We start from the raw sequence: 23,948 nt of genomic DNA, 5'->3' as shown, positions 1-23,948 counted from the left end.
TCAAGGTACAGCCTCAAGGCTGACTTCCTCCTCACACCCACTTCCTGAGCCCTCTGCCACCTCCAGTCCCAGGCTGGTGACCAGGCTGAGTCCTGGGACCTTCAGGGACATTTAGGAGCTAAATCAGAACATGCTCTCTGTTTCTCTTTGTTAGGCTTAATGTGTTCATAACTACTATTGATTTTCAGCTTTAAGTTGGATGAATTATTTTATGTTGAGATTATTCCTAGTCACTCCTGGATTATAGTGGAAAAGATTTTGCAAAAAAAAATGTTAGTAGGGAAGGTGAACTGTAGATTTCTAGAGTTTAGACCCCTGGTTCTTACGCGGAGAATCAGCCCTTTGGATTGTCTGTGAGATGTTGGGGTGCCCTTTCATGCATAGAGACGGAAGCTACTGACGGGCAACCTTGTACTTTGTTTTTATTTCATTCATTTTAAGCAGTTTTCCTGTGGCAGTAAACATTGCCACCTGTTGACATGGGTCTGTTATAGGCCGACATTCACTTTGGTGGAGAAGCTAATCCTAGGAGTCACCTTTCTTCACAGGTCTAAGTGTGACAGTGACAGTAAACCTTTCAGAGCTTTGGATGATCAAAAGTGGGGCCATGTCGTGCTTGCCGTGTGGCCACCACTGCTATAGAAAGGACCTCAGATGGTTTCTAATCTTGTCATCCTAAATATTTTTTTAATGTGTGTGTTTTTATGAACACTAGAGGCGAAGAAGAAGATTGAACAGCAGGGTGGCTACACATTTGAAAACAAAGGCGTTCTCTCTGCGTTTAACTTTGGGACCGTGCCCAGCAACAACTGAAGCGAGGGACATCTGCTGACCCCGTGTCACCGACATGTGTGGTCTCACAGGGTGTGAGCTGGGGGAGCTGAGGCCTCCTGCCCACCTCACCTCCAGCACCTGGCACACTCTTGCCCACTCCTGTCCTGAGGCCCTTCCTGCCCCGCGATCCCTTCTCCAGCAGCTCCTGTAGAGCCTGAGCATTGCAAAGGACGCCGTCTGTTCCACAGGTGGAAGCCGCGGGGGTTCAGAGGATCGAATCAACTTGCACGTCTCAGGTTTTTGCCATGCAGAATCAATAGATTTATGCGGTAACAGTGCCTTCTGTTGTACATGAATTATCAGAAACATTTTTTGGAGTGCATTGCGATTTTTTTAAAGCATAAAACATATTTCTAGATATGATGTAAACCTTGGTTACATGTTGACTTACTCAGCATTTTACTCTGTGAATTTGCTGTTAGGCAGTTAGCCGCAGGGCACTCTGGATTCCAAACCACCACTGCCCCCTTCACCTGCCTGCCCGCTGCCCTGCCACAGGGGCTATCTTCAGGGGTTGTAAAATATGCACTGGCTCTGGTTTTTCATAAGACATTCTGTGGCTTTTTAAAGAAGTGTCTTACTCTCTCTCCCACCGTATTTTTCTACCGTGAAAGGGGTGGTATGTCTTTCAGAATCAAGTATGCGTATCAGTTTCCTTTCTCACCTGGAAGGTGTAAGTCCAGGAGTCTCAGGGGCCTGGCAGCGTGAGGCAGGGCCTCGCCGCTCCCTGTGTTAACAGCAAGGCTGAGCGGACTGGGAATCCTGCTTACGCCAGGAATTGATCGTCAGGCCAAAAGCGCCCACCATGCTGCTGGCGGAAGGCGCTGCATGTGCGTCGGGTTCTAAACAGGGCGCCCAGTTTCGGTAACTCATTCCAGCCATGCTGGGCCAGGGTCCAAAGCATTTTATAGTGGCATTCTTTTTTTCTTTAACAAAAGAGCCAAACAAATCTAATTTTTTGCTTTCTCACACATCTGAATTTTTTTCTTAATTTGTTTTTGTTGTTATTACAGCTCAGTTTGGCTTCTTAAATTTTCTAAGCATTGAGTGTGTTGGTCATCTTCATGCTTGATATAAGATGACCTACCTACAGAAAATCTGCAGATGGAAGGTTTTCCTGAATTATTAGTCTAGAACATGGATCGCTGTGTTTTCATTGAGTGCAGTGATATATGGCTTGAGAACTTAGCATATTACAGAGTGTGATACATTTTCCTTTTTCTTGTGGAATGTCTGCAGGTCAAATTTTCCGTCTGTGACTGGGAGAAGTTTTCCCAGGTGCTCCCTCCATTGCCATCCCCTATTCACATTAACTGTTTAAAATTTTAGGTTATTTAAATGATTTTTATAGAAGTAGCCTGAAAAGCCATGAGTTTAGAGGCTAAATGAGCTTCTGCTTTGCCCCTCTGCTGAGGAGGGTGCTGGAGCCGAGAGCTGAGCCCTCCCCCTGCACTAGAAGGCAGCATCGGGCAGGGGTTGGAGGGTTCTGGAACTCTCCGTGCCGGACATGGTTTAATTTTAACATGTGTACAATGCCTTCACACTGGATGGTACAAGACATGTGATTTTAGAGATCTATTTTGCGACACACTGTCTTCTGCAGTGTAAAGGGAAGTGCTGATGTGCATCATCGTGTTGTTAGGCCAGAGGAGCTGTGTGAGTTGCTGCCAGCAGTGCTAACCTGAATGTGACCTGGTGACCTTGGAAACGCAGGAGCTTACATGAATGTACTGTAAAATAAAGTGCGAACTGATCGCCAGGCTTCCCAGCTCTTCTCTGTTCGGCGTTCTCTGGGAGGTGCAGGTGGCTTGGGCGGTGCTGGCCTCTGCGGGTGGGGTCCAGGCGGCTTTCCCTGTGAGGCCACGGGGCTTTGTCTGAGCTGACCAGGGCTTGCAGAGCCTGCGCTATGGGAGTGTTCGGACTCCTGGGACCCGCCCTGAGGGACCCGCCACTGACCAGGGACCCAGAGGTGACAGAGACTCCGGCAATCACAGGCCGCCCAGCTGCAGTCACGCATCGCCAGAGGGGCAGGTGACTGGCATGGAGCTGATGCCTAATGACTGTGTAAGAGCAGTGCCTGAGAGTGCTGGTGGGAAAGCTCCAGCCTCTGGATTCCTGATCCTTCTCTGTGTGACAAGACCTTCTCCCCATCTGAAGTACGTTCAGGTCCACCGGAGCTGGTGCATTTTAAAATCAGTGGCAGTTTCTAAGGCAGAAAACTGTTATTTTGCTGGACATGCTGGCACACACCTGTAATCCCAGCGCTCGGAGGCTGAGGCAGGAGGATGGCTGTGAGTGAGTCTGGACTGAATTACAGTGAGACCGTCTCAGAAAAAGAAAAAGTTTCTTTAAATCACCCTTTAAGTAATAGAATCAACTGTGATACTGATTTCTGTATAGGAGACTGAAAACTATGATCCATGGAGGAAATCAGAGGGAACTTAGCTGTGCATTAAGGACCCCTTCCATGTACATGTGCGTGCACACGTGCACACATGTTTCATTGGTGCAAACATCCAGAAGAGTCTTCCATGCTGACCTGCCCTCTGCTTCTTCCCTCTCCACTGGGAGGAGTGTGTGCTGCAGACTGGCCGTCCGGGCAGATTTTGAGTGGTCCATGGAGAGTGAAGCTGCAGAACCAGTGTGGGGATGGTCTGTGCTTTGTGGCTGGGCTGTGCGGACATAGCTGGCTCTGCAGGCAGCATGGTGTTGCTGGTGGCAGGGGAGGCTGGCCACGTGCTGGGAGAGGAGGGAAAGGGGGTGCAGGCTCTGCCATAGGGAGAGGGGAGTGGCTGCACCTGTGTGCTGTGGGGCACACCTCACTTAAGAAAGGCATTTCCCAACTGGAGAGCCTCCAGATTTCTTACCGGGGCTAGAGGCAACCCAGGCAGGAGGACTGGGTGGACACTTTCCCTGAGAGCTCCCATAGGCATGACAGGAGCACCTGAAAGATGGGAGCTTCACAGCAGGGTCTCGGGGCACCTTTCAGCCGTGGCCCTTGTCCCAGCACACACTTTCTGCTGCCCAAGGAGTGAGGACAGTAAGTGCCTGCTCATTGCCTTGCAGCCAGAGTCCTGGACCTTCCTGCAGCTGCACTCGCTTGCTGGTTTCCATGCTGTATGATTCCTCTGGTCTCACTGGGGCATCTTCCGGAGCACACCAGGGAACTAGAGTTCCTTCTTTGCACTGCTGTTTTGTGTTGCCTCAGATTGCTCCTATCATCATTAGAGACCTAACCGTGTTGCAAGCTTGCAATGTTGTCCTTGTAATGCCTTGCATTGGGTGGCCAAGCATGCTTAATAGAATGAACAAATGAATACTTGAGAGAGTGAGGCTTTGCCAAAGTGCTGGGAGCCTAGAAACATGTGGGCCACAAACAAGACCTAGAGACAGCAGGCTGTGGGGGAACTGTCCTGGCAAGGCAGGGGTGCAGCACTGTGCCCTGCTTCCTGTTTCTGTATCCAGTCTCCATGTACTGGGACATTCAGGGTAGCTTTGTTTTCTCTCCTCCTCAGCCTTGTTTTCCTTCTGTGACATAGTAGCCCCCCCCCCCCATTTCTTTTAGTGTTAAAACTGGTGTAATAGCTTGGTAGAGGTAGTTTTCCAGATTTTGGGAGGGATGAAGAAGGAGATACTCAGAACCCTTCACCAGAATCCCCCCAGCTTGATCATAGTGGATTAAAGATGTGCTTAATCGTGGATGCAATTAGTGACACCAGCCTGATGGATCTCTCTTACTGCACCAAATCCCACTGAGTTACCTGATCCCTTCGGCTGGCAAAGAACCATTAGGTGAGGAGCACTGGCATCATCCAGGGTGATGTTTTTCAAGCAATTGACCAACCGGTCAGGTCGAGGGGCTGCGACAACCTTAGGGCCCTTGCAGACTCACCAAACATTACAGGCACTGCACCTGCCAGTGCACTGGTGAAGGATCACTGAGAACTCCTGCTGGTTAAGGATCAATGAGAACTCCTGCTGATTAAGGATCACTGAGAACTCCCACTGGTTAAGGATCAATGAGAACTCCACCTTGTCTCCTGCCTGTACCTTCATGCGATCCTGAACCTCTTTCACATGGAAAAAGAGCTTCTTGCTGTCTCCTATGTCATGGTTGGTGAAGCCCAACTGATCTTTCACACACTCTACTGTGGTCCTAAGCAGGGATGTAGTGTTGTAGCCTGTGCATTTTGGCCCAAGACACAACTGGAACTTTACACTCTCCCCTTTCTGTAGGCAGTCCCCTCTGTTGGCCACCTCAGCTATGCCAAATGGATACACCTTACCTCTCATATCTTTCTCTTCCACAATTTCAGTCATTCCTTGATACTCAGTATGCATTGGATCAACACTCTTCAGAGGGCAAATGACTTTACCAGAGTAGATGGTGGGATTAGCTTCCTCAGTAATACCATTCACTGAGTGAGTTTTGTTTACTTTTTTAGCACTGACTTTGTTGCCTTTTCCTTTGGACAAGCTGTTTTCAACCATGTCCCCCATTTCCAGGCTATGAATATCACCAGAGAATTCACTGTAATGGAAAAAGATTTCCTTAGCATGATTGGCTGTTTCAATAAGTATAAAATTAACTTTCAGAGTTGCCACATAACCCAAGAACCTCTTGGAATTAGAATTATGACCTAAAAGTCCCACACAAGTTGCAATCTGCTGCCCAGGCCTCTCTTTGTCACTAATAGTAAATTCAACCTTATCTCCTATCTGAGGAGAAGTAGATTCCTTCCACATCCTTGGCTTGAAAAGCAGTAGTCAGTTTCACTCCACAACATCATAAACAATAGTGCCATCCTCAGCCTCCTTCTCCTTGGCTTTATTGGGGCTAGTGGTTTTTGGATTGGAAAAAGTAGCTTTTGCTACAGTTCCCAGAAAATGATTTTCTGAATGAGAATGGAATGAAACTGCCCTTGGGAAGTTTTTTAATCTTAATAGCATGATTTCTTTGGGCAGAGAGCATATCAGGAACCACAGTAAATTCTACTGCATCTGCAGTATGGAGCTGGTTCCCATCCAGAATTTCGCTGAAGTGGAAGAACATGAGCATTCCAATCCACACACTCAATGAAACCAAACCCATCTCTCATGGCATTGATGACACCCATTTCTCTAGCTTCATTAGTAAGCCGAAATATATTTGATAGAACTTCTGTAGTGGTTGCTCATTCTAATTTGTCACATCTTTCTGTTGAAATATTAAACCAAACATGGTCACCTTCAAGCAGGGTCACCTTGGATTTTGTGTCCATCTCCAAAAGGAAGTTCTTTAGGAATCACAAAATCAAGTTTGATTTGTCCTATCAGTGGATCATTCTGGTTTTTACTGGGTACTTTTGGGATAATTTTGGTTACAGTTCCTTGAAAGTGGTCAATGCTGATATCTTCAAAAATGACAATTCCTTGAAGCAATTATCTAACATCCGTTGCAGCTTCTTTCCTTGATTGTGAACTCCACATCATCTCCAGGCTGCAAGGTTTCCAGGTTACCTTTAAACTCACTGTAGTGGAAAAATATCTCTTTTACCACCTTACCTCTTTCAATAAAGCCAGATGCCTCCTTCATGGCACACACTACTCCCTGACAGCGGGTGTATTTCTTTTTCAACAGCATAATGTTAAGAGCACTTACAGCACCAGTATGTTTATTGTTATCAGTTACAAAGTTTATTTTATCTCATTTCCAGCTGAACATTCCCTTCAATGCCTGCAGGGGAATAAGTCAGGTAAACACTTCTTGTCCATTTTTTTGTTCTTCAGAGTAGATTTCTTGTTTTATCTTCACTAGTTTGATAACCGTTGGTTTGCCAGTCTGCTGGTCAGATGATACTTCGAATTCAACATCATCTCCTACTTTTTAAGTCCTGCAGGTTGCCATTACATTGTGAACAATGGAAGAAAAGTCTAACTTGACTTCTGAACACTGAATAAATCTATAAGAGGTTAACAGTTTTTCAATAACCCCCATTTCATGAAGTGCTGCTAAAGTACCATTGGGGTACCCATTATGTCCATTGTTGTGGAGAAGGTTTGAATCAAAGCTCATCTTGCAGTGATAATCAAGTATTGCACTTTCAGTAGTATCAGCTAAATTCAGTTAAGCAGGATACAATACCGATATTCAAAACTTAGCATTTCATCAAAATGAATTAACTGAAAGAAAGCAAGAAATTGACTTCATTAACAATAGCTGCAAGCATACCCCAAATCTTAGAATCAGTGGAAGCAAGGAGATAAAACTATAAAATACTGAATAGGACAGACATGCAGAAAAATGAAAGGGCATTCCATCTTCATGAATTGGAAGGATGAATGTTGTTAAAATGTCCATACTACCCAAAACAGTAGTGCAGTTCTTATCAAAAGGCCATTGGCATTCTTTGCAAAAACCGAACAATCCTAAAATTTGTATGGAACCACTGAAGATTTCAAAGCAGACCTGAACAAAGTCAAGAACACTGACGCTATTACAAACCTGTCTTAAATCACCCTGCAAAGTTAAAGTAATCAAAATAGCATGGTAGTGGTGTCAAAACAGGCATAACCAGTGGAACAGAATAGAAAACTAGAAATCCATGTATTTCTAGCCAACTGCTTTTTAAAAAAGAAATTATGTATTTGGTACAGGGTCTGCGAGGTCTCACTACCTAGATTAAGACTCATAGTGATCCTCCTGTTTTCAGCCTCCAAGTGTTGGGATTATAGGCGTGCACCACCACGCCCCATCTCAATTACTGTCTCAGCATGCCTAAGGAGTGGGGCTGGCGTGGCACACTGGGGGTTGGACCCTGCCTGCTACATTTTGTCTAAACAGGCACTTTAGTCTGCTGAGCTCTCTGGCCGGCCCTCCAACTGCTTTTTAACAAAGGTACCAAAAACACAGTGGATGAAGGAGTCTCCTCAGCATGGACTGGAAACTTATTTCTAATCACAGATTACCTCTCAAAATGGATTAGGGACTTAACTCTAAGATCCAAAGCACAAACAACAAAAAATAGAGCTGTGAGATTATATCAAACTAAGAAGATTTGGGGCTGGGGAGATAGCTCAGTAGCACAAGTGAGGTCTGGCAAGCTCCAGGTCCTGAGTTGGATGCCCAGTACCCCTCTCCCAAAAAAAATTGGAGAGGGAGGGCAGAGGGTGGGGCTGGGTTCCTGCATTGGGTGGCTACAGGGGCTGGGTTCCTGCATTGGGTGGCTACAGTGGCCTACAGTGACTGGCAGGATTTCTATTGAGTTCCAGGACCTGGGCAGGAGTGTCCTGGGCCAGCAGGAATGTAAAGAGAGGCTCAAGGCCTGGCCTGGCTAGGGCTGAAGCAGGGATGGGTGAGTGGGGGCTGGAACAGCCTCCCAGCCTGGCCTGCAGCCTGCAGGAGAAACTGAGTCTATGCTTCTGCCTTGCGGGTGGCTGCGAAGACAACCTGCTGCCAAGGGAAGAGATGGATAATGCCCAGGCAGGTAATTTTGGAAATGACATGCCTGTAGACGAAGTCATTGCCTACTAGGACTGTACATCTGCTTGCTTACTTGGAACCTCTTGTGTTAATGTGGAGCCCTTCTTCATGGCAGACCAGGTTACTGACGAAATTAAAGATGCAGGAATCGCTAGGCCCAGATGATGATGAGACTCCTACACAGATCACTTTCAGGGCTGTCCCATGAGATTTAAACTCTTCAAGAAGTCTAGTAGGAGCTGTCAGGACTCCTTGGTCTCTTGGTGGTACCTGGGAGAAAATGACTAGAGGAAAATAAAGACCAGATAATAGCTGAGGTCAGGTGGTGGCCCATGCCTGATTGGCAAAGAACCTCTGAACAACCGTAGGGCTGTTTACACCTTTGCAAAGTTAGTATCATGTGACACAAAGTTCTCTAGTGATGAATAGCTGACTCTGGCCAGACAGGATGCTTTTTTCAGGACTGAGGTAACTTGACTGCTTTTGGCACTGAGGCCTGGTCCTGCTCTCGCACATGTGACCAATTTCCAGCTCCAGTGGTTCCCAGCAAGCATCAGCTATGAAGAAAGGGTGGAAAGGCCATCGGAGTCTGAATTAAATGAGCCCCTGGAGGAAACTGAGACTGCCATTAAGGAGTACTGCGGGGAACTGGTGCAACAGTTGGCTCTGCAAGACAGTAGAGTTTGAAAAGGAAGTGAAAACAGCTTTCTTTCTTCCCTTACTGAACTGCAGAACAAACGGCACAAAGCAGCAGCCCAAAAGAAAAACTTAAGAAACGGCATCTCAGAATGGTAAGCAGGAAGTCCTATGCCAGGCACATACTTGGCAGTCATTCCTTATGAGAAATAAAATGGACCACCATCTGTTGAGGGTCTTTAGATATTAACAAACGTTCTTCTTGCCTTGAAGGATGATAGTGAGCACGTTCCCAGTTGGTTGACTGACTGTACAAATTTCTGTGTCCCACCTAGAGCAGCATTACTTGAGTAGTTTTATCTTCCATGGACTACAAAGTTGATTTTTTATAGCATCATTCCTATTGGAAGCCAGCACCCTTGAACTTGGGTTTGTGATTATATATATATATATATATATATATATATATATTTTTTTTTTTTTTTTTTTTTTAAATGTGTTTGATACTTGGTCTACAGGGTCTCAATAGGTAGATCAGATTCATAGTGATTCTTCTGTTTTCAGCCTCCCAATTGCTGGGATTAGAGGCGTGAGCCACCATTCCCAGTCGCAATTGCCATCTCAGCACGTCCCAGGGGTGGGTCCGGCACGGCATGCCTGGGATTGAACCCCGGCCGCTGTGCTCTGCCCAAGCAGGCGCTTGAGTCCACTGAGCTATCTGGCCGGCCCGTGATGCAGTACTAATAGACCATGACTTCACTAATGCTGTATTTATTGAGCCAAGAGAACTATGGTATCCAAATTGAAGATAGGAGGGCCAGCCAGATAACTCGGCAGGTTAAAGTGCCTGTTTAGGCACACGCCGAGACCAGGATTCAATCCCTGGCCGGGCATGCAGGCCTGGCCCTGAGGGCATGCTGAGAGGGCTACTGAGACTGGGCGTGGTGGCGAGCCCCTGTAATCCCAGCACTTGGAAGGCTGAAAATAGGAACACTGTGAGTCTGATCTGTGTAGTGAGACCCTGTAAACCCTGTACTAAAAAAAAAAAAAAAAAAAAAATTGAAGATATGGTTTTTGTTAAACCTAACAATTAGGAACTTTTAGTAGAGAGAGTAATATTACTTGTGCCTGTGCAGTTCTCTAGTATGCCCCTTTGAGTTTCCATGGCCTTCTACTTCTAAACTGCCCTGAACTAGCATGAAGCTTTGAGAAATTTGCACAATAGCTGTTCTTCAATGGCAGCAAGAACACACCGAATTTTGTGACAATTGTCAGTATAAATGTTACCTAGGAGTATTGTCCAGAGACCAAAACTTATGTTTATGCTGTTTTGAAGATGCTGCACCTAGGGGCCTGGCCCTAGCTCAGTCCTTTAAGTGGCTGCTTCCACAAAGATGCTGCACCAGAAGAAGCAGTACTTTGGCTCCCTAGTCAGCGCCGACCTTGGCACAGGACCCATCGGGCAGCTTGCTACTCGTTTCTGCACTAGTCACACTTTTGCAGTGAGGTGGCGCCCATCAGACTCTCGTGTTCACTTCAGCTGTGTCAGTGTTTCATGTGGCTGTGACAAAGCTCTCTTTAAAAGGAATTTGTATCCTTCCTGGTGCTTAAGAAACTATGCTGCAGCATTGCCCATGCAGAGCCCCTCGACAGTTCTGGTTTCGTCCCTGTGTGTTTCCCATCCCTGTAGTACTAATTCCAGAGGCAGTGACTCTTGGACATATCAGTCATTGTGAGCCATGTTGCAGTTTCAATCAAGTTGATGGTGTTTAATAAATGTAATAATAACATACTCTTCAAAGAAACTAAAGAGCTTTGCATAGCAAAGGAGACAAAGTGAATAGATAACCTACAGAGCATAAGAAAGTATTTTTCAAAGTATGTATATAATTAAGGTTTAATACCCAGAATATATAGGGAACCCAATAGTAAGAAAGTTATTTGATTAGGGCCGGTCTGAGAGCTCAGCACACTGAAGTGCCTGCTTAGACATCGTGCAGTAGCCGTGGTACAATCCCCTGGGGCATGCTGAGACAGTGATTGAGACTGGGTGTGGTGGCACAGGCCTGTAATCTCAGTATTTGGGAGGCTGAAAACAGGAGAATCACTGAGTCTGATCTATGTAGTGAGACCCTAGAGACCCTGTCCTAAATACAGAAAGAAAAAAAAGTTATTTGATTAAAACTGGGTAATAGATCCAACAAGATATTTCTTAAAATAAGATGTTCAAATGCCCAAAAGATATGTGAAAAAATGCTGAACACTAAGGGAATGCAAAAAGCTCAGTGAGTAACACCTTATTCTGTAGAATTACTCATCAAAAGGACAAAAGATAAATGCTTCTAAGGATGTGGAGAAAAGAGGAACCTTACACACTGTTGGAATATAAATTAGCACAGCATTATCTGGAAAAGACTGGAGATTTCTCAAGAAACTAGAAATAGAACTCCACATGACCAACATTTTCACTCCTGGTATATATCCAAGGAAATAGAATCAGTTGAAGAGACGTCTGTACTTCCAAGTATTCACCATACCCAGGATACAGGACCAGCCTCAGTATCATTGATGGGTGAAAGGAAGGAAACTATTGTATATGTACCCAGTGGTGTACTAGTCATCCAGGAAAAAGAAAGGAATTCTGTCATTTGCTTTAACATAAATAGACCTGGAGGATATTAAGTGACATGAGCCCCGCATGGCAAGATGCATACTGTATCATATATGGAAGCTAGAAGGTTGAAGCTTTTGCTTGGGTGACAGACGTGCTCCAAGACAGTGCAGATGGGAGCTGTGTGGCTTGTGACAGTCTGGCTCTCATAGTCACAGCATCCCTTGGGCTGCAGGGGACAGCAGTGCAGAGCAAGCCTGGCTCAGGCTGAAGAAGTGGACTAACTTTGGATGAGTAGAATGGAAATGTCATATTGCAAAAGGTTGTTGACTCAGCATGTAGTGACTCATTAGGAGCTGTGGTAGTAACCATTTGTCACTGTCTGCACTCTGAGTAGTTCATACCTGTTCCACAGGCAAGTACACTTGTCCCTTCCCAGAGGCCCCTGAAATCTCGTCTGGTTATAGTATCATCCCGAAGCTCATTTTATAATCTGCATTAGGTCCCAAAGTGGCTTAGTCTCTTGGGTGCAGAGATTAAAAGAAAGGTGCTTTGCCTTTCCTGTCCCCCTGCAGCATACAGAGATGCATCAGGGAGAGGGAGTTCACTGCCTGTATGCAATTTGAGGAAGGGAAGGCGTTTAGCACCAGGGTGACAGGGAACCCTTGGTCAGTGCCTTGTTCTGTTCCCTTGGAGTGACTTTCTTGTCCTAGGCTTTGCTGGTGACCTTTGTGCTACCCTCTAGGGTCTTGGTCCTGCCATCTGAGGCATTCTCTTTTTCAATACAAAATAGCCTGTACTGTAGCTGAGTAGTTTTCTTAACCTGTTTGCTAGCTGCAAAGTTTAGGCCTGGACAGTTTATTTTGAGACATCTCTGTCCCTTTTTGTTCAAACTAGTGATGTGCTCATTAATATAATTCAGAAGTTGAGAGAATTCACTCAGTATCCTTCAGGTTTGTTAGTGCCTCATTGGTTTTCACGCCATAACCCCAAAGCCACATCCACAATGCCTTGTAAGAGAGCGCTCTTCAGTGTGCCCCCATCCAGACACGTACAGCCACGCTGTCCCCACTCCATCTCCACTCTCAAGTTCCTCAAGGCAGCGACTGCTCCCCTCCCCTTTAAATCCTCTGTTCTCTGAATTCTTTTTTTTTTTTTTTGTATTTTAGGGAAGGGTCTACAGTGTGTTCAGGTGTTCAGGGTCTCACTACGCGGATTGGACTCATAGTGATCCACCTGTTTACAGCCTCCTAAGTGCTGGGGTTACAGGCACGTGCCACCATACCCAGTCTCAATTGCCATCTCAGCACACCCCAGGGACAGGGTTGGCACAGCAGGCCCAGGGATTGAACCCCCAACCCCTGCACCTGCTTGTAGGTGCTTTAATCCACTGAGCTATTTGGCTGGCTCTCATTTCTTGCTGATGTCTTTTTCCTCAGAACTCACTCTGCTCACAAGAGTGATGAAACAGCCTTGGGAGCTATCTGTAGAGCCTGCTCCAGTGGTCTCTCTTCTCTGTGCTGTTTCCATATTTGGTGCAGCACCCCTTGAGGGCCTCCGAGTCCTATCTTGAGCCCTTGTTGTCTTAAAGAGACCACCCTGTGACATTGGCTTCTCAGACCTTGCCCCAGACACTGCTGGCTTCAGATTGGACTTAAAGTTGTATGCCTACCCAAGATGAGGGTGCCTGACATCTATCAAAGGCCTTTGGAGAGACCCTCTGCAGAGCACCTTGCCAGTCACAACTACATCCCCCATCGGCCTGAAGAAGCCAATATAGCTCTCACCCTCTGCTCCTTTACACAGTTAGGGGTACCTCTTCTGAGGGGAGAATATTACAGTTAGCTAAGTTAGAAACATCATACACAGTCAAGTAGGCCCAGGCCCTCCTGAGAGTCCAGACAAAAGGTAAAGTGCACCCCAGCTATGGCCAGAGACATTTCAGTTAGAGGTCAGGCTTCAAGATAACAACAATGGGCCAGGCCTGTGTGCCCCCCACCGGAAGTCGGGTCACCCAACACTGCCAGTCATTTCTGCTGCTTCTGGATCATGACCCCATGGACACTCACAGTTCCTTCCCAGATCTTGGCCTGGCCACTGAAGACTAAAACCATCCATAGGCCTTGGAGGACCCTTCAACTATCTGAAATAAGGAATTTTTGGTAATTCTTACGATGGAGGGTGAGTCCATCCTCTTCCTGATAGTTATGGTGACCAGCCTGTTCACTTTCAATGGACTGGCCTTTGGTCCCGATGACTGTTGTGGATATTGATGACAAAGTCTCCAGAGCCTTAACAGTGCCCCTCTGTCGGGTGCCAATTGGGTCAGCACCTTCTGCCACCCTCATTCCCGTTATTCCTACCTGGCCCATTCTTTTAGTGGGAGGGATCTTAACCATGTTGTCAGCTACTCTGATCATCCCTGGGGCACAGCCAGCACCCACAGCTGGGACCTTCTTGCCACAGGGTTTCTGGGGCAGCCCCCTCTGCTTCGGTGAGTCCCTTGCCCATTGCTGTGACTTGCTGGGCACTCAGTGTGCCCTGGGGGGGGGGGAATGGTGGCAGAGATGAGGAAAAGACAGACAAGAGACAATGTCCAGGTCAGGTGGAAGTTCTCTCCTGGCAGAGGAGGGGAACCTGCCCAAGGACTGTAGAGAGTAGGAGTTGATGTCAGTTTCAACCTCTCTCCCCGGCAGTTAAGCTGCACCAACTTGTTTACATGTTTTGAGGAGCTCTGTGTTCCCCGCGTTCTCAGGCTGGCTTTGTCCCGCATGCGTACTTTTCAGTTTCAGCTGCTCCCAACAGCCTATGCTTCACTCTTTGCCCCTCCGTTCCTCTTCCTCTCTTCTCATACAGTACATAGACAACCTCTTCCTTCCCCTCCCCTCGCCTGCTGAGACAGGGGCTTGCCTGCTTTCCACGCCTTTCAAACACAGGTGATGAACATTCGCTTGGTGTTTAATCAACTGCAGTGACAGTGGTCACCCAACTGTGCTTCTATGGCCTAAGTCCCAACTGTTGGTGTCCTTTGTGGGCCTTGTTGCTGCTCTCATCATATAATGCTGGGAGTGACAGTTACCCCTCTTGGTGCTCCGTGCAAACTGTTCCTCCTTCTGTTCCTCCATCTTTCCCCCAGCCTGTCTCCCCAAAAACTAAACCTCTCCACCCCTCCCTGATCTGCTGACGTACCTATTCTAGGTGTTGTTTTACACCTAGACATAACCTTTGCTCCTCTGACTCCTCTCAAATCCTATTCTTTCCCTGCCACCTGCACCCCTGCTGCCTGATGCTGACTCATCCCTGATGATGGATCCAGCTGGCCTTGCTCCTGTAGGGAGGCCCTGCTGAGCCCCTGCTGTGGCTGCCATGGCCACTCCTCTCCTTACCCCAGATCTTTCTGCTGATCAGATGCCACCTCTTAACCCTAACCTTCAAGAGCGAGGCTGTCCTCCAACTCAGGGCTGGCAACTTCACCCCCATGCTGTGGGTGCAGAAATTTAGTTATCTCCTGGTCTTGGTCAGTACCATTATTAGATGGATAGAGACCTTTCGTGCTGCCTCAGGAAAGGCCTACGTTGTTGTCAACTCTCTCCGATCCAATATGATTGCCAAGTTTGGCCTCCCTACCTTTATTCAATTAGGCAATGGCCCAGCTTTCATTGGCCAAATTACCCAGGAGGTGTTTAAGTTGCTTGGTATCCAGTAAAATGTCCACACGTCCTATGGGCCTCAACCATCCAACAAGGCAGAGAGCGATAATGGCCTCCTCAAAGCCCAGCTCGCTGAGCTTTTGTTCCAGCTCCATAAATACTGGGTTTCCCTGCTCCCGATTGGCTCCCCTGCAGCCAAGACGCCCCTCTGTCACCCTGGGAACCTATCACACACAGTCCATTTGAGCTTTTATACAGCCACATCTGCTTGGGGCAAACAGCCCAGAGCCCACCCCATCAGAGACTGTCTCCTAGTTTTGCTGTAAACCCCCAAAGCTATCTGACAGGTTGCTAACTTTGTCCTGCCTTCTTCTGACACCTAGCCCTATAAAAAGCAGCCTTTCCGGCAGACTTGTCCTAATTAAAGGCTTACACCCATGGAATCTGCAGCCTAAGTAGACAGGACCCTTCCTGGTCATCCCCAGTGCCCTGGGGATGGTTCTTCTCTGAGAGTCTCCCCACTGGGGACGTCACTCCCAGTTAAAGCAGTGTTCTGCTGATAGGTGTCTGACTCCTCTTCACAGAAATTACCAGTAATCTCTCTTCCCCTCATCCTGACCCAGATTGCAGCAGACGCCTGAAGGCCCTTCCCTGACTACTCTGCTGATCCACACAGGGTGATTCCTTCATTCTGTCTACCTTGGTCTTTTGTGGTTTTACCCTCAGGCCCTCGCCTTTGAGTCCTCATGTGAGTAACATCTCCTTTTTCAGGGCACTGTGTGTGACCTCTCCAGATAGGGTCAGATTATCTTTCTCCTCCCTGTGCACTCTTGTCAGCTGGCTCTCCTGCTCATTTTACCATGCCCCATGGCTGCAGCCCACTTCTCTTCCTGAGCCCTGACCATCTCTACAGGACTCTGTACTTAACCCACTCCCTCCTAAACCAGTCCAGTCCGTCCTTAGCCCAGATTCCTGGCTTTGTATCTCTTTGTCTCTTTAGCTACCTACTTGGCCACTCTAGTCCTGCCCCACATCTGGGGCTATTAACCTCACACCCCACCCCTGACCCCTCCCATCCCCCTGTGTCACCCACATGTCCTGCACAAATTCATGAAAAACAGTATCTACCTCCCCTACACTCTTTCTTCCTTTATAACAATGAAGAGACAGGAACGTCTCACCCAGTGGAGGCCATCACTGGCCCGGCGGCAAACCACAGGACAAAGCTGTGTCCATCTGCAGTGCCTGTCCTGAGAAACGTGACCGCACTTGCTTTGGCCCTGTCCATTTGGAGAAGCACCACCACACTACCTCCGAGCCCAGAGTCCTCAGGGAGGCAGACTCCTCCCCTCCCCTTTGAATCCTTTGTTTTACCTTCTGCTTCCTGCCAATTGCACCCTCTGAACTCAGTCCCCCGTCCCCTAACAAACGGCCATGCTAACTTTTACAGAGCCAGCGAAGGTGGTCTTGCTCCTCTTCCTGCCTTTAACAACCTGATTTTTCAAAGTTTGCCATTAAATTTTCTTCATCAGATCTTCCAAGTGTATGAGGTGCATCTTTTTTTTTATCTTTCTGAACTACCATGACCAACGCTGTTATCAACTGATGTATGTGTGTAGAACAGGGGGCATCCTGTCTCCGGCTTCTGCTAGTGGCCACCCTAGTATCTATCTCTAGGGGTGCCACCTGGTCCCAAAATTAACGTCACCTTCTTTAGATTTTTGTTATGGTATCATCTCACCCCTATTTTAGTTTGTATCTGTGGCATAACTGCTTCCAAATCCACAGCTTAAAACAACAGTGGCTTATTACTTCCCAGGGCTGGCATGGTGGTAGGGTGCTGCCTCTGTGGGCCTGCCTGTGCTCGCTCTTGTGGCTACTGTCATCCAAGAATTGGTGGCTAGGAAGGCAGGGCCTCTCCGCACGCGAGCATTCATCGTTAAGGAAGTAAGCCGGGGCCCTTCGTGTGGCCTTAGCAGCCTCGTGGCAAAGCACAAAGCCTCTCGGAATCAAGGCTCAAAAGCCACAGAATGCTAGTTCTACCTGCTTGTGGCCAAAGTGGGCTAGAAGGCAGGTCCCAGTGAGAAAAGGGAGGATAAACCATTTCCTGCTCAGAGGTGTCATCTTGCCTAGGGCTCTACGAAGACAGATTTCATAATTCTGTAAAAACCATGCATCCTGTAGCTATAAAAGTCGTCCTGGGCTGGGGCGATAGCTTAGCAGTCTAAGTGCCAGCCTGGCAAGCGCATGGGTCCAGGTTTGATCTCTGATACCACATGCCGTGCCAGTCCTGGAAGCTAGGGCACACTGTGCCAGCCACTGAAACTGGGCATGGTGGTGCACCCCTGTAATCCCAGCACTGGGGAGGCTGAGACAGGAGGATCACTACAAGTCTGAGCTGTGTAGCAAGACCCTGTACAAAATAAGTAAATAAATGATTAAAAAAAATTCCAGGGGCTAGGGAGATGGCTCAGTAGAATAAACACTTGCCTGGCAAGCGCAAGGGCCTGAGTTCAATCCCCGGTTCCAGGAAAAAAAAAAAATTCCAGGGCTGAGGAGATGATAGCTCAGTAGAGTAAGCACTTGTCTGGCAAGTGCAAGGTCCTGAGTTCAATCCCCAATACAAAAAAAAAAAAAAAAAAAAAAATTACGAAGTCCTGCTGTGATACTTCTACCAACCTGCGCAAGGCAGCTTTCCATCCTCAGAGAAGTGTCTTTTTTTTTTTTTTTTTTCAGAACCAGAGATCGAATTTAGGCCCTTGGGTTTGCCAGGGAGCCATCTCCTGGCCACAGGGAAGCGTCTTTTTGCCTTCTACCATTTCCTAAGTTAGAAATCTGTCAGCAAGAGAAGTCCACAGGCTTTTTTTTTTTAATTTTATTTTAATTAATTAATTTATTTTGCAGAACCGGGGATTGAACTCAGGCCCTTGCATTTGCCAGGGAAGCACTTATTCCACTAAGCCATCTCCCCAGCCCCCTCCACAGGCTTTTTAACATCACTCTGGGCTCTTGGTATTTACTTACCTGATGAAAGGCATGTGTTCTTTTTTAAAGAGCAGTGATCTCATGCAAGATGTCATCTTGGAATAGGAATTAATGAGAGGAGTTAGGCCGTAAGGGCAGCAGCCCCAAGATGGGCTGAGGAAGCCCCAAAGAGTCAGTCTGCCAAGTCACAACCCTGCCTCCCCCAAAGAGAGCTTACAAAACATCTGCCACATGTCCTCTGGCTGTCTGGAACCTTGGCAGAACATGACCTGGCAGGCCAGGGCTCAGGGTGCACGGACCCCGACATAGGCACTTTGTGGATGCTGTATAGAGTGGCCCCTTAAAAATATGTAGTCTATAGGATAGAGATTCTATTGCTTAGGAGAGCTCAGCTCCCTTCTGCGTCCCTTAACACGCCCTAGACCAAGAGCCCTGCGGGCACCCTACTCAGAGCCCTCTGTCGGTGGGTGGAGCTTCACTTCCTTGACTTCACGTCCTTTAAATGCATTTGCTTGCACCCCACCTCCACCCACAATGTCATTCTTTGTCCCTTGCAACATGACTCCAGCGTTTGGTGACAGTATGAGGCTCAGAAAGGTACAATAAACTTTTTCCTCTAGTGATTTATGGAAATGTAGAAATTTGGGAGAAATATTGGGTGGAGGGGCCACATGAAGAGGAGAAGGACAAAAAGGTCATGGAAAACAGAAATTGAAAGATTATACACAGGCACTAACTTCCCACCGGGAATGTACCACACACACACACACACACACACACGCACATGCACATGCACACACGCAAGCACGCACGCACACACACATGTACTGATAAGTGAAAACAAAGTACTGACTTCACTTAAATTTTTTTCTAAATTTTATTTAAAGGGGAAAAAACCCTAAAATAACAAGAACAAAGACAAAAAGCAACATAATATAAATGGTACAGAATTTCAAAACAATAGGAAATTAACAGTGGTTGTTATGTTACCTATTGTTATCAAATTTGTGGGCTGGGGAGATGGCTCTGTGGAATAAGTGCTTCCCTGGCAAGCACAAGGGCCTGAGTTCAATTCCCGGTTCTGCTTCCCTGTTACCAAATTTGTTGCTCAGATTACTAGATATAGGCATGCCAGATTGTTCAACCAATTAAACATCAACTCTTCCTTTCAGTAACCCTTAGTTTTTTCCTTGTCCTTCTTTTAGATTTTTTTTTTTTTTTTTGTATTTAGTACAGGGTCTACAGAGTTTCACTACACAGATTGGACTTGTAGTGATCCTCTTGTTTCGAGCCTCCCAAGTGCTGGGATTACAGGCAAGCACCCCCCTCCCAGTCTCAGTCACTGTCTCAGCGCCCTGGGGCAGGGCCGCACAGCAGCAGGGGAGGGAACCCGGTCCCTGTGCCTGCCTAAGCAGGTGCTTTAGTCTGCTGAGCTATCTGGCCGGCCCTTCCTCGTCCTTTTTATACAAAGAGGACAAAGGCTAAGCCGTATTTTCCTACACAAGCATGAGGACACTTCTCACTTGTGAGGCACGAGAGCCCTTTCACTCCGTTTGAGGGCGCCGAGGGCGGTTGTGGGAGCAGAAACAACGTCCTCTAAACTCATGCCACGTTCCCTGTGCGGGGCTTTGCAAAATAAATAAAGACACACACTCGGACATCTCCTAGCAGGCAGAACAAAGCCAGCGCTGGGATTCCTCGCACCTTGGCCTGCGCGTGTAGCTCAGTGGGGAGAGCGCTGGCCTGATGTGCCAGGCCCTAGGTGCACCCCCACTTAGAAAGGAGGGAAGGAAGGAAGAAAAGGAGGAAAGGGTAGGTGCCTCCTTTCTCTGATAGGCCCCACTCGGACCCTTCGCGTGCCCTGTGTTTATCTATGTCTATCTCTAATGGCTCCTCCTCATGTCCCTTTTACTGATGCATCCTGAAAATTCTTTTTGTTACATGAGAGTCAGTAAACCTACAAATTTATTTTAAAAGTGGTTTAAATTCCTTCCTTCAATCTCGGGGATCCTCAGACCCAGCTTGGTGATGTTTAGCTTGGTGACTAGGAGGGGCCCTAAAGAGAGAGCCGGACAGGGCAAAAGTCTCAGCTCCGGCTTGGTGAGTCCAGCCAAGTGCTTCCGATCAGTCATTTTCTTGGTCTGCTCCCACCCTTCCCCAATCCCTGATCCTTAGAAGCATAGTTTTTCTCTGAAGCAGAGTTTTAATTTTTCTCTTTTTCTCCCTCTGCAGCCAAAGGATCTTTTTAAACTTTTTCAGCAATTAGAAATTCCTAAGCCACTAGAAAATGAGTTCTTGCACATAAGACCAAAAGCATTTGTTCCCTCTGACCAGAAGCAGCAGGGAGTTCCCAGGAAGCCTCACTAGGGACTCCTTCAGCTCTGAGCATGGGCCATCCCTGGGTTGGATGGTCCCCTAAATCTTGATCATCCAGGGAGACAGAAGCTAAGGATGAAGCCCCATCCAGTGTCTGGAGCAAAGTTTCTCACACAGCCGGCATGAGAAATTCAATCCTGAGACAGTGGAGAGTATGGGCCTCTTGGCCATGCTGGAGGGAGCCATCTCCACAGCATACACCTGTGGAGACCTAACACATTCACTAGGAGGCTCTCTCTCTCTCTCTCTCTCTCTCTCTCTCTCTCTCTCTTGCTCTCTCTCACTCGCTCTCGCTCTCTTGCTCACACTCTATCTCCCCCCTCCTCTCCTTCTTTCCTCCCCTCTCCCCCCTCTCCCCACTCTTTCCCCACTCTCCTCTTCTCCTCTCCTCTCTCCCCCCTCCCTCCTCTCCCCTCACCCCTCTCTGAAGAGCCTAAGGACCACCCACCTGATGCCACAGCTCCCCTTCTTGGGTGGCTGGGAACCTGTCCTAGGCTATGTAGATTCAAGTGGTCACTCGGGTGACAGCGGACGCTGTCCACAGACTTGATGGAGTCTTAGACTCAGACCTAAAAGAGGAGCCCAATCATTGCTTTTTCTCCCCCACCATTCAGAGTCATTTAAAAATGAAGCCTCAGCCCCTCTTTGTCCCTTCTTTTTTACTCAGGATTTCACCTGTCAGAAAACTCAAACCCTTTAACATTTTTCCTATTCTGGTGCAAATTAGGAGGGACAGGGAGGGAGAGGAGGTAGATGAGCCCAGTGTGTCCCACCTTGTGGGGGTGGCTTTCCTTGTTAGTGATCCATATTTAGGTAAAACTTCCAATTTCTAAGACTCTAGGACAGGCCCCCAGGCATAAAGATGCTTGGGGCATATTTTTGAGTAAAGCCCAGTTGTTCTGGGTGTGAAACAAAATAAAGCTCACACACACACACACACACACACACACACACACACACACACACAGAACAGCTGCCCCAGGCAATTCTACCTGGGAAATGGGTTGGGCCCATTTCCTGTGGAGTGACCTGGGTTTTGGTGTATCTGCACTGTGTCTCCAGCTCAGGACGTGCCATTCCTACAGGACATCCAGCAGGTGGAGGGTTTCTCTCTTCTACTTCACCACCTCATGCCCACCTCATAAATTCTCACTTTTCCTGCCTTAGACCTGCCTCACATGGAATCCACCTGTATAGAAATCCCTACGAAGGTAGAGTCCTGGGCAACCCACTCCTTCCCCTTCTTTCTCCCAGTAAAAATATTCTACTCTTAATCTCCATTTTCCTAAAATTTATTTTTGGTTTTAGAGAACAGGAACTTATACTGAACATCTAGCAAGTTGGGAGTTCCTTTGCCCTGTATCCAACCTACATCATTTAAAGAAATTTCAGTTATAATATAGTTTTGCCTTATTTTAGATCTTTGAGGTGAGAGGAGTCTGGATACATCTTAAAAAAAGAGGGGAGATTGTGTTAGAAGTGGAGATAGGGTGCTGTAGGTGCTCAGTGGAGTAGGGCTCCACACAGTGGGAAACTTAGTGGTGGGAGTGTGCAGAAGTCAAAATTAACTTGCTAGGGCTATGGAAATGGCTCAGTGGAATAAGTGCTTCCTTGGCAAGTGCAGGGCCAAATTCAATCCCCAGTTTCACCAAAAAAAAAAAAAAAAAAGCTTGCTAGGGTGGGAGAGGTTGGTCCACCCATAGCAGAATGGTGGTCTATTCCTACAGAAACCTAAAAAGGAGACCATTTAGGGGTAAGGAGGACATTTGCAAGTGAAAGGGACTGGACAGACCCTTGGAAAGACCCCTGGACAGACCCTGTGCAGCTGACCCACCTCTTGAGCTGCCATGGGAACCTCTAGTGCCAGCCGATTTTTGAGGAAGGCCTGCTTTATTGTCATTTAAGGCCCACTGAATATAGGTAGTTAAGGTCTTGGTATGTGTCCTATAATCCGCTCTCTGGACAAGATCTGGTGGATTCCAATAAAAGGAATGTAAAAGGAATCTAGCGTATTGGTGATCAGTTTTATTAGTATGATTATTTGGGGTTTGGCATCTTCTAGGCAAGAACAAATTTTTTGAGAAATTAGGGCATATATAATCAAATCATGAACACTAGAGCTTCCAGGTAAGTTTAGAAACTCTCTAAGGGATAGCAATTGTAACCCACTGGCTCTTAGACCCCTTTCCTGATGGAGTGTAACATTTTGTCAGAAGCCCCTCTAGCTTTAGCTATAATTTTCTCTGTATTTTTGATGACTTATGAAAATAGATTAGCACATTTTTTGACCAATGAGAAACTCTTAAGTTTTTGTATATGAACAACAATGTGTACTATATTTGCAAAAACCCTCTCAGCATCTTTTTGATTAGTTAGCAACATGGATATATATTACAGTGTTTAGACAGGATAAAATCTCTCCAGGATGGGAGCTGGGCCTTTATGCACAACTAAAAGGAACGGATGTAGAGAAAGTCATTCCAGCTGTAGCTTACACGAGGTATTTTTCTAGTAACTGCTTTTATGGAGGGATGATAACTGGAAGGAAGGCCAGAACTGAAGGACAAAGAGACCTGTGCCACTGTCCAGAAATACGCTTTCATTTTCTCTCTCTAATGATTACTTAGGGCCCCTCAACGGAGATGACAGTCCAGCTAGAGGGAGGAGACAGAGAGCCTTGGGCCCCTTTAGTCTTGCTGGACCAACTAGTAGGATAGGTCTGAACTCTGGGATCTTAGCCTTGAAGGGCAGTCTGAACTCCAGGGGTCACCTTTGAAGTCAGGGCATGACTTGGGGGCGCCTCTTAAGGCAGTCCCTCTTTAGGTGGCCTGGTTTTCTATAGTTAGAGCAGTTGAGCCTAGTTGTTGAGCTCTTTTAGAAGCCCAAGGAATTAGACTTAAGGTCTGTGTTTTATTAAAAATTAAAAAATTGGGGGAACTACCCGCTTGGTCCCCCCTCCTGTCCCTCTCTTGGATAGGAGTTTTCTTTCTCTCAATAAATATAATCTACTTATAAAAAAATTTAAAAATTAAGGGCCTGTATTTTTTAAGGCTGCCACAAAGGCAGCCACTTTTTTGGTCTCTTGGCTTTTCCTCCTTGGTCTCCCAGTCTTGATTACAGAATACTAAAGAGGCACTTTTTACTAAAGTATCAAGTGAGCTATCTGGTGCAAAAGCTCTCTTCTGTAGTTTTTAAAAGAATATTTGGGGACTTCCGGGAACCCCCAGACCCAGTCCTAGCCCAGGTCCGGTGAGTGTGTGGAGAGCTTCCTGCTACCCTGCGCAGGCGGGACCAGTCCCAGCCCTGGCGCAGCGTGGGCCGGACCCTCTCCCATCCCCTCGGGCAGCCCCACACCACTCTGCCCTACGTCCCCACCCCTCCCGACGACGAGTAG

General features: G+C 47.1%; 1 protein-coding gene and 1 pseudogene across 1 annotated transcript in view; one reads left to right on the top strand and one right to left on the bottom strand.

Annotated features, from left to right (window-relative positions):
• The window catches only part of Ipo8 (importin 8), a 96,619-nt gene extending 94,030 nt beyond the window's left edge, over positions 1–2,589 (top strand). The window contains exon 25 of the mRNA XM_004632177.2: positions 716–2,589. Coding sequence (XP_004632234.1) covers positions 716–813 — 98 coding nt within the window. The 3' untranslated portion in view covers positions 814–2,589. The remainder of the gene's footprint in view (positions 1–715) is intronic.
• Positions 2,590–4,524: 1,935 nt separating this feature from the next.
• On the bottom strand, positions 4,525–6,924 carry LOC101579433 (annotated as a pseudogene).
• Positions 6,925–23,948: the final 17,024 nt, after the last annotated feature.

The sequence above is a fragment of the Octodon degus genome, unplaced genomic scaffold, assembly GCF_000260255.1.
Source record: "Octodon degus isolate 3935 unplaced genomic scaffold, OctDeg1.0 scaffold00047, whole genome shotgun sequence".
NCBI lineage: Eukaryota > Metazoa > Chordata > Mammalia > Rodentia > Octodontidae > Octodon > Octodon degus.
This window is presented reverse-complemented; position numbering and strand designations above follow the sequence as displayed.